This window comes from Branchiostoma belcheri, unplaced genomic scaffold, assembly GCF_001625305.1.
Source record: "Branchiostoma belcheri isolate BF01 breed outbred unplaced genomic scaffold, Haploidv18h27 scaffold2, whole genome shotgun sequence".
Classification (NCBI taxonomy): Eukaryota; Metazoa; Chordata; class Leptocardii; order Amphioxiformes; family Branchiostomatidae; genus Branchiostoma; species Branchiostoma belcheri.
In genome coordinates, this window is record NW_017803490.1 from 9,497,920 (window position 1) to 9,508,707 (window position 10,788).

At 47.0% G+C, this 10,788-nt stretch overlaps 2 protein-coding genes across 2 annotated transcripts in view; one reads left to right on the forward strand and one right to left on the reverse strand.

Annotated features, from left to right (window-relative positions):
* Nucleotides 1-6,074, forward strand: part of LOC109468823 — an 11,242-nt gene extending 5,168 nt beyond the window's left edge. The window contains exons 9-18 of the mRNA XM_019767163.1: nt 760-926; nt 1,480-1,581; nt 1,798-1,887; nt 2,244-2,364; nt 2,777-2,880; nt 3,459-3,641; nt 4,266-4,329; nt 4,578-4,776; nt 5,124-5,389; nt 5,573-6,074. Of these exons, the coding sequence (XP_019622722.1) occupies nt 760-926; nt 1,480-1,581; nt 1,798-1,887; nt 2,244-2,364; nt 2,777-2,880; nt 3,459-3,641; nt 4,266-4,329; nt 4,578-4,776; nt 5,124-5,389; nt 5,573-5,673 (1,397 nt within the window). The 3' untranslated portion in view covers nt 5,674-6,074. The remainder of the gene's footprint in view (nt 1-759; nt 927-1,479; nt 1,582-1,797; nt 1,888-2,243; nt 2,365-2,776; nt 2,881-3,458; nt 3,642-4,265; nt 4,330-4,577; nt 4,777-5,123; nt 5,390-5,572) is intronic.
* A 65-nt stretch (nt 6,075-6,139) lies between these two features.
* LOC109468922 (myotubularin-related protein 2-like) overlaps nt 6,140-10,788 on the reverse strand; it is a 14,425-nt gene continuing 9,776 nt past the window's right edge. Inside the window, 3 exon segments of the mRNA XM_019767303.1 lie at nt 6,140-7,048; nt 7,363-7,410; nt 7,890-8,069. Of these exon segments, the coding sequence (XP_019622862.1) occupies nt 6,941-7,048; nt 7,363-7,410; nt 7,890-8,069 (336 nt within the window). The 3' untranslated portion in view covers nt 6,140-6,940.

The following is a 10,788-nucleotide window of genomic DNA, read 5'->3' on the forward strand; positions in this document are numbered from 1 at the left end:
GGACGACTTCAACACAGGTGGGAGCAATTGTTATTGATAATCAGCACAGGTGAGATGCATTGATAATTATTGATAATCATCTGTTGTTGCCAGGCCTGTGGTGGGAGTGGTAGCTTATAATTATTGATAATTATAGATAATTATCCAATGTTGCCAGGCCTGTCATACATGAGTGATAATTATAATGGATAATTATATATTGTTGCCAGGCCTGCAGTGGGAGTGATAATTGATAATTATCCATTGTTGCCAGGCCTGTCGTACATGAGTGATAATCATGGATAATTATCTGTTGTTGCCAGGCCTGTGGTGGGAGTGATAACTGATAATTATTCATAATTATGTATAATTATCTGTTGTTTCCAGGCCTGTTGTACGTGATTGACAATTATTGATAATTATAGATAATTATCCATTGTTGCCAGGCCTGTCGTACGTGATTGACAAGCGGACGGGAGAGTGCACGGTTTCCGCCGTCAGGAATAACAGCGCCACAGTGGGAGTGATAACTGATAATTATAGATAATTATCCATTGTTGCCAGGCCTGTTGTACATGAGTGATAATTATAGATAATATCTCTTGTTGCCAGGCCTGTCGTACATGATTGACAAGCGGACGGGAGAATGCACGGTTTCCGCCGTCAGGAATAACAGCGCCACAGTGGGAGTGATAACAGTGATAATTATAGATAATTATCCATTGTTGCCAGGCCTGTTGTACATGAGTGATAATTATAGATAATATCTCTTGTTGCCAGGCCTGTCGTACATGATTGACAAGCGGACGGGAGAATGCACGGTTTCCGCCGTCAGGAATAACAGCGCCGCGGCAGACGACCTTCCCGTCGACCCCTTCCACGTGCGGATGATGACAGCCGAGGAGTTCTTCCATTTCGAGAACGCGAGCTGGGCTTACGTCGGGGAGGTACAAAATTTCGCTTCAGTACTCTGGCTTACTGTTACCTTTAGCGAGCTGGGCTTACGTCGGGGAGGTACAAAATTTACCTTTAGCGAGCTGGGCTTACGTCGGGGAGGTACAAATTTCGCTTCAGTACTCTGGCTTACTGTTACCTTTAGCGAGCTGGGCTTTCGTCGGGGAGGTACAAAATTTACCTTTAGCGAGCTGGGCTTACGTCGGGGAGGTACAAAATTTACCTTTAGCGAGCTGGGCTTACGTCGGGGAGGTACACATTTACCCTTTAAAGCACTCTGGTAACAAATCAGTCATACCAGGGGTACTCATCATAGAGTTTGGCAGCAGGGAGAAGGTAGCTATTTTCTTTGGGAATTCAAATTCCGGTTCTTTGATAATAAGAAAAATTGCCGCTGGACATGAAAACACAGTGTGAGTGGAGAGTTGACTAGCCGAGTAGATACATGTATGTTGTGCCGCAAACCGTGCCCAGGCACAGAATGGGACATACAGGCACGGTTCTGGACATAACAGTATCCATCACATCCTGTTTCCTGCGCTTCAGGTGGACGTTGGCGGCCTCCCCTGCATGAAGTGGATCGCTCTGAGGGAGGATTTCCCGCCCGGCAGCCCCATACAGACCACCTGGGAGTGGAGCTTTGCTCAGGTGAGTTCTGCAGACTGTGGATAACATAGACTAATGATTGAATCATGGATTGCAAGGATTGTTGTTTATCTTACGACCTTTACTGTCCTCAGCCCTGACCTCTGACCTTTACCCTGTCCCCAGCTCTGACCTCTGACCTTTACCCTGTCCCCAGCCCTAACCTCTGACCTTTACCCTGTCCCCAGCCCTAACCTCTGACCTTTACTGTGTCCCCAGCCCGGTTGGACGTCTGCGATGCCGTCTGGGTCAGATTTGACATCCGAGTCCTTCCCGGTCATGCTGGAGGTGCGCGGAGTCCACAGAACGGTAAAGCCTCTCTATACCTTTATCTGTATAGCAGTATTCATGTAACTGCCCTTCGGCATAACACACCAGCTTTGCAGGCACGCAGCATGGCGGCAGCTGGCTACATGTACATTACACCAAATGACATATCCCAATCAAAAACAAATAAACAATGCCAATAGTGCTTAGTGATTAGTTTTTAAGTAATTTTTTTGTGTTTTGTTGTCTTTTACTTTCATATCATTAACTTTGTTCCCACTTGCAGGACTTTGCCTTCAGCTACAGTTCTGTGATTCCAATATGTCTTCTCCTCTCCTACAGAACTTTGCCTTCAGCTACAGTTCTGTGATTCCAATATGTCTTCTCCTCTCCTACAGGACTTTGCCTTCAGCTACAGTATCTCCCTGTTCAGCGAGGTCGTGGACATCACCAACTTTGACGTCGTGTCTCCGTGTTTCACCACGGATCAGAAGAAACGCGTGCAGATCATATTCCCAGGTGAGACAAGATGTGGGAAGACAATTTAATACACCTGATAACTTACTATCTAACCACCTGGCCAGGTGATTCCAAGTCACTTGCCTAGTCTCAGATGCGCTGAAGACAATATGTAGACTTAACATGAAAGTTCATCTGTGTTGGTATACTTCATTATGACCAAATGGGCTAAACCAAAAGGGTGTAAGCCCTTTTGGTCATAATAATATTATGTAAGACGTGACTTGACATAGTTCTCTTCGCCCACTCTGGAGCACAGTGCCTCGTGAGTCTCCAGTGTTTCCAGTTCTCTGCAATCTTCTTAGTCTCTTGCCAGGTTATGTTGGCTGTGTAGAAAAATGTTTAAGAAAACAGAGGAAAACTTGCATGTGAGTGAAATGTGTTCTGACGGGAAGATCCCGCCCCCCCACAGGCCAGTTTCCGGCAGAGCTGAACTTGAACTGGTTCCGGACGGCACTGAAAAAGGGCGTGGCCTCGGCCGCACAGGTGTCGTCGCTACGGGTAACCGACATACAGGTGGGACAAAACATCTCAAACTCAGGCCTACATCATTTTACACATGTCAGACTGAATATCATCACCTGTTCACCGACATACAGGTGGGACACAATCTACAAAAACTGTACAAGCAGATCCTAACAAACCTGCGAGGCACTATCCAGCTGAGCTACACTGTTGACAGTTGACAGGCACTGTCTGTAATGATAGAGAATAGGACACAACATGTCAAACTGAATTTCATTCATTGGGGAAATCCTTACATTAGTGTGTTGATGGCTACTATAAGGAGTGTTTTTATGTTTACCCTCGCAGAAAGAAAACGCATTGTTTTTGCTCAGTTTCTTCTTCTTCTGCAAATACACAAGGTCTTTGACCAGACCAGATGTCTGTCACCATAGTAACTAATGCTGTATCAGATCGGACTACATTTTGTACATGACTTGCAGCAGGACAGAGTTTGAATGTGTTTGAGCATATGTCAGAATAAACTTAGTGGTTTGCTAGGCTAGACCATGTGAAGGTAAACATCATGCATTTTGCTTTGTAAAAGTTACCCTAGCTTCTAGTTTACTGATGAAATCCTTCCCGTTCAGATCGACCGTTACCCGAGCCAGATCGTGGTGGAGGCGACGCTACTCGATGTCACTCAGGTCACGGGAGACGTCCTCAAACCCGTGTCAGGGGTCAATATGGAGGAAGCCTTCGTCAACCTGCGAAACTCGGTCCAACAGGGAACACTCCGCTTCCTGGTCCCCATCGGACATGTCGACTTTAACGTGAGTCGCTTGTTTGTTTGTTTGTTTGTGAGTCTGTGTAACTCAGTCCAACAGGGAACACTGCGCTTCCTGGTCCCCATCGGACATGTCGACTTTAACGTGAGACGCTTGTTTGTTTGTTTGTTTGTTTGTTTGTGAGTCCACGAAACTCAGTAAAACAGGGCACACTGCGCTTCCTGGTCCCCATCGGACATGTCGACTTTAATGTGAGTCGCTTGTTTGTTTGTTTGTTCGTTTATTTGTGAGTCCACGAAACTCAGTACAACAGGGAACACTGCGCTTCCTGGTCCCCATCGGACATGTTGACTTTAACGCGAGACGCTTGTTTGTTTGTTTGTTTCTTTGTGAGTCTGTGTAACTCAGTCCAGCAGGGAACACTGCGCTTCCTGCTGCCCATTGGTCATGTCAACTTTAACACGAGCTGTTTGTTTATTTGTGAGTCTGTAAAACTGATCCTGATCAGACGTGCCGAATTTAACGTGAGCTGCTTGTTTGTTTGAATATTTGTTTATTTTTTTGTGAGCCTGTGGACGTTGGTCCAATGTTGACGTAATTTCAAATTATTGTAATTTTTTTCTTGTGGAATTAGGTCTGTTCTGAAACTTTTAAGTCATGTTGTTCCAGCGGGAGCCTCTTCGAGCGTCTTTTGTTCGAGAAATCGGGATTCACTCCACGGCAGCAGAGCAAGGTGCTCGTTCATTTTGCTCAATTCTACTTCTGAATTTTCAAAGTTTGTAAATACATTTACTGATAGATACATGTAGTTGCTGATAAAATTTACCCACCCCCCGTTCGGAGGCACACGATTTTATTAGTGGTACGTTTGTCTTTACTTGAAATTTTGGACAGTTAATTTACGGCCTGACTGAGGCTGGTGTGTACTGAAGGCAAAGAGTTGAGTTCTAGTGTTACCATGACAACTATTACCCCCTGCAGTGACGTACACGAAGGGAAGCGTGCGATTGGTCGGCGGGCGGACGTCGGGCCAGCTGCAGCTGGAGCGTACCACCGGGGAGTGGGGAGGGGTGTGCAGCATGGGCTGGGACGTGGCCAGCGCTCGCGTCGCGTGTCGGCAGCTCGGGTACGATGGCGCCAGTCAGGCAACCTACTGCGTCAACGAACCTGTTTCACCAAGGTATCTGTATTAGCTGATATAACCACCCTTTGGCATAGACATAACACAACTGTTACAGCTTTGCAGCAACCTACTGCGTCAACGAACCAGTTTCACCCAGGTGGGTTCTTAGACATTTTTCAAGTGAAGGTTATGTTCGAGGAATCAAATCAAAAAAAGAGCTGGAAGAAAAAACAAGAATCTAGCAAAGGACGTATCATTCATTGAGTAACCCCCTGACACTGTGTGTACCCAACTATAGACATTCTTCGTGGACTGTTTTCACACGATAGATCTTCTAGTTCAACTTGACTAGTTTCTAACCAGAGAAACAACAAATAGAACCTGACCTTGCCCTTGTTCCGCAGATCCGTGAGTACGACCCCGGTGACCTGGCTGTCGGGCGTGCGCTGTTCCGGGACGGAGGACTCCGTTCTGTCCTGCGGGAACTCCGGCTGGCAGTCCGCGCCATGCGACAGCGCAGGGGTCATCTGCATCGACACCGTCGTCCCGGCAACCACCCAGGCACCGCCCGCCAGCCCCGCATCAGCTCCTGTTACCATGGAAACCCCTCCTGCCTCCACACCTGGCAGCTGCGACCAGGCGCCGCAGACAGCTGTCACATACGGGACGGGTAAGGTCTCACAAATATGTATATTATATAACGTTCTATCATAGTAAAGCTTAGCAAGACTTTTTAGACACCTGTGAGTGTAGCAGACACCTGACAAATGTACTATCTAATCTCAGCTTACTGCAGCAAACTTGTGGCAAGATGATATATATCCAGGCAACCATTTATTGTCGTATTTTGCAGGTGTTCTAGCGGGGACTGCCGTGGCCATGCTCGTCCTCGGAGGGGTCATCGGGAACGGGGTCGGATTCTTAGTCAGGAGAAGTTTGCCACAGCTGATGTAGCAAAGCTTCTGCCACAGTTGATGTAGCAAACTTTCTGCCACAGTTGATGTAGCAAACTTTCTGCCACAGTTGATGTAGCAAACTTTCTGCCATAGTTGATGTAGCAAAGCTTCTGCCACAGTTGATGTAGCAAAGCTTTCTGCCACAGTTAATGTAGCAAAGCTTTCAGCCACAGTTGATGTAGCAAAGCTTCTGCCACAGTTGATGTAGCAAAGCTTCTGCCACAGTTGACTGGACCAAGTTGGTTATGGCCTGTTGTCTGACACTCCTGTCCAGTTACACCTGCTCTTACTTGTATTTTGAGATCCGATTGTTGTTTTTACCTCATAAGGGGGGTGGGGGGGTGAACTCTGGTAAAACTGAATTTCAATCCGAGCTTAAGTTTGGAGGGCATTTATATACATGTACCAAGTAAGACTTGTACATGATGTCTGCGTGGCCCAAACTCTCATCACAGAAAGGATTGTCACATTTCGTATCACCTTTAATATGTTGCATTGGTGAAAAATAAAGAGACCAAGTTGAAATACAGCTATATACCCTTCATGTATTAATTGTTACTTTTGTCAGACTATAAAATTAAATCAGCTCTATCTACACTAATTATACATTGTACACTGCCAATACATGAACATCAGCAAGGATGTGCATCACTGGGATTTTGGCCTTTTTAAAAATTAATGACAGTGTTAACTTCAAGTTAAAATCTAAAGGATTAATCAGCCTTCTCTCAGAAATTAACGAGTTTGAGCAAAAATTACACCAGTCCTGTGCTATTTCTTCTTAATCTGAAAGCGAGGACAGTACAAGTTCACATTGATTAAACATTTACAGTCAATAGGTCCTAACTCACACCGTTGCAGTGCTCTAATCTTACAACTGAGTTATAAAATCTAATCTCCGACTTTTCATCTTCCAGCCCATTTGCATCTTTTCAGAAACTTTACTGTCAGTATTTTTGGTACTTAGACCTACATGTAAACTTATGATTATGACATTTTCCCCACATCTGTTAATGATGAGATGTGATGAGTGTGATGGGTGATGAGAACCAAGACAGTGACTTGAGTGGCCCAGTATTGCCATGTTCAGCCAGTCCTACGAACAAGCTGAGATTACTGAGCAGATCAGGCACCAAATGATGACAGAATGACAAGGAAGTTAGAAATGACTGGGGAGGCTATGTGCTGACTGTAACAGCCTGTGGGGGGGAGGCTACACGCTGACTGTAACAGCCTGAGTGGGCGACGAATCAGGGCTGGGGAGGTTACACACTAACTGTAACAGCCTGTGTAGGCGACGAATCAGGGCTCCCCTCTCTCGAGGTCTTCTTGGTTCCAACTTCCTGCTGAAGCTCCTCAACTCTCTTCTGCAGCTGAGAACAAACAGTAAAGGGACAAGACATGAGTATCTGAACATACAAACAACATTACTGTAACAAGGCTTAGATGTTAGAATATACCCAAGCAGTTAAGACTAAAAGGAAGGGCATCCAGATAAAACCAAGACCAAACTACATTATAGTCAAAACCAGACCAGTTCTAACCAGTCAAAACCAGTTCTAACCAGACTAAACCAGTCCAAACCAGTTCTAACCAAACCAGTTCTAACCAAACCAGTTCTATCCAGTCCAAACCAGTTCTAACCAGTCCAAACCAGTCCAAACCAGTTCTAACCAGACCAGCTTACCTGTGCTCTCAGCTCCAGTAGTTCCCTGTTCCTCTGACTGAGAGGCTCCTGTAGGGTATGAGAGAATCATACATCAAAATTAACCAGAAAACAAGGTCCTGCAATCTTATTGGACAGCGTTCAATGGAAACATTGGATGTCAGGCTCTGCTGCACAAATGTTCAGGCCACATTTAGATATTACTGTACTGCTAAATAACACATGCGTGCGGTCTCATATTGAGGTTCATACAGGGGTTCCAGCATGTGCACATCTGTGGTCTCATATGGGGGTTCCAGCAGATATACACTCACCCGTGGTCTCATACGGGGGTTCCACTCACCTGTGGTCTCATATGGGGGTTCCAGCAGATATACACTCACCCGTGGTCTCATACGGGGGTTCCACTCACCTGTGGTCTCATACGGGAGTTCCAGCACATACACACTCACCTGAGGTCTCATACGGGGGTTCCACTCACCTGAGGTCTCATACGGGGGTTCCAGCAGATGTACACACCTATGGTCTCATACGGGGGTTCTACTCACCTGTGGTCTCATACGGGGGTTCCAGCGGATGTAGTAGGCCTTCCAGAGCTCGATGCGGCGCAGGCTGGCGACCGGGAAGATGACATGCTGGTGCGAGTACGCCGCGTACAGCGGGTTCCGGAACTCGTCAGGCCGGTCGTTAATGTACGACCAGAGCGACACCGTGTTCTGCCGCACACCCTGGGTATCGGGTTACAGAAAGGTGGTCATTAACACCATGTTCCCCGCACACCCTTGGTATCGGGTTACAGAAAGGTGGTCGTTATTGTGTGATCAGAACGACACTGTGTTCCCCCGCACACCCTGGGTATCGGGTTACAGAAAGGTGGTCATTAATGTACGACCAGAGCGACACCGTGTTCCCCCGCACACCCTGGGTATCGGGTTACAGAAAGGCGGTCGTTAATGTACGACCACAGCGACAACGTGTTCTGCTGGACACCCTGGGTATCGGGTTACAGAAAGGCGGTCGTTAACACTGTGTTCCCCGCACACCCTGGGTATCGGGTTACAGAAAGGTGGTCGTTATTGTGTGATCAGAGGGACACCGTGTTCCCCCACACACCCTGGGTATCGGGTTACAGAAAGGTGGTCGTTATTGTGTGATCAGAGCGACACCGTGTTCCCCCACACACCCTGGGTATCGGGTTACAGAAAGGTGGTCGTTAATGTACGACCAGAGCGACACCGTGTTCCCCCGCACACCCTGGGTATCGGGTTACAGAAAGGTGGTCGTTAATGTACGACCAGAGCGACACCGTGTTCCCCCACACACCCTGGGTATCGGGTTACAGAAAGGTGGTCGTTAATGTGCGACCAGAGCGACACCGTGTTCCCCCACACACCCTGGGTATCGGGTTACAGAAAGGTGGTCGTTAATGTACGACCAGAGCGACACCGTGTTCCCCCGCACACCCTGGGTATCGGGTTACAGAAAGGCGGTCGTTAATGTACGACCACAGCGACAACGTGTTCTGCCGCACACCCTGGGTATCGGGTTACAGAAAGGTGGTCGTTAACACTGTGTTCCCCGCACACCCTGGGTATCGGGTTACAGAACAAACATTTAGCCATCATGCAGGCCAGAACAACGCAATTTGTCGGTTCTTGGATCAACATTGAGCACTCAGTTGCTACAACGTACGAAAGTCACTTACATTGAGAAGAGGGCGTTATATATCAAGGAATCATGCTTTTTGCCTTTTAAATATATGTGAAAAAATAAATACAACTTGTGAAAGGATAATTTGATGAATGTGTAAAATCTCACCTCCTTGTCCTGTATCTGTTCTGCGTTGCAGAGGAAAGTCCCAAAAAGGCAGCTGTAGGCGTGGTCCAGAACCGTGATCAGGAAATGTTCGTTAAACTCCAGCGCTACAGGGAACTGGGGAGGGGGGACAAAATATAATTAATTATCACACACTATTTGCCAGTACTGGCACAGGGAGACCTAAGGTAAGGTTATAGATTGTACACAATACCAGTGCAACTGGGAACTGGGAGGGACAAATGTGTCATTATCAAACACATGTACACCAGTTCCTACACACCATGCAAATGCGTCATCATCACACATTACATGTATGTTCCTGTAAGCACAGGAGGACCTACAGTGCAACTGAGAACTGTGGAGGGAGGAAATGTTTCATTATCACACACAGGAGGGCCTAAGGTAAGCTCATACACATGACTAGTGCAACCGGGAACTGGGGAGGGACGAATGTGCCATGTCAAACACATGTACACCTACCTAACTACACACCACACCATATATTATGTAACATCATCATCATGTACATTTATAAATTACAATAGTCAAACAAAAAAAAACATCCTAGTTTAGTAGTTCAGCAGGTGAGAATTTGGGCAGGTGAGAAGTAAAGCAGGTGAGAATTTGGGCAGGTGAGAAGATAGTCTGACCTGTCTGGAGATCTGCCACACACAGTCAATGAACTGCAGGAAGACGGGCGACCGGTCGGCGTCGGCGTGGTTCTTGTCTCCATGCCCCAGCCTCTGGAAAAGGGCAAACAAACAGTCAAGATACACAGGTACTGGAAGTAAGGCCTCACTACACACACATGCAGACACACACACGTTTCTTATCCCCTTGCCCCAGCCTCTGCAAAAAGGCAAGATAACAGGTACTGGAACTATGGCCTCAATATACACACAGACACACACCCTAACCTCCATCAACGTAAGGCTGCACCACACGCACGCACGCACGCATGCACACACACACACACGCGCACACACACGCACACACACACACACGCGCACACACACACACGCACACACACACGCACACACACAAACATGCACACGCACGCACACACACACACACACGCACACACACAAACAAGCACTCACACGCACACACACACACGCACACACACAAACATGCACACGCACGCACACTCACACACACACACATGCACACTAAAACAATAGTTGCTTCAAATTCAAACGTTTTCACAAGAAATTCTCTACACATCCAAACAAATCCAAGCTTAGCAAATGTAGCAGAAATGAAAATGTATCCAATCTTGGCTCACTGTAGCGAACTTGTGGCCAAACGAGATCCACTCCTTCTCAATCAGCAGCTCGAATCCACGGATGGTTCGGTAGAACGGATCCAACATCAGCATAGCCAGTGCCGTCAACTGTAAACACAAACAACAACATCAGCATGGCCAGTGCCGTCAACTGTAAACACAAACAACATCAGCATGGCCAGTGCCATCAACTGTAAACACAAACAACAACATCAGCATGGCCAGCGCTGTCAGCTGTAAACACAAACAACAACATCAGCATGGCCAGCGCTGTCAACTGTAAACACAAACAACAACATCAGCATGGCCAGCGCTGTCAGCTGTAAACACAAACAACAACATCA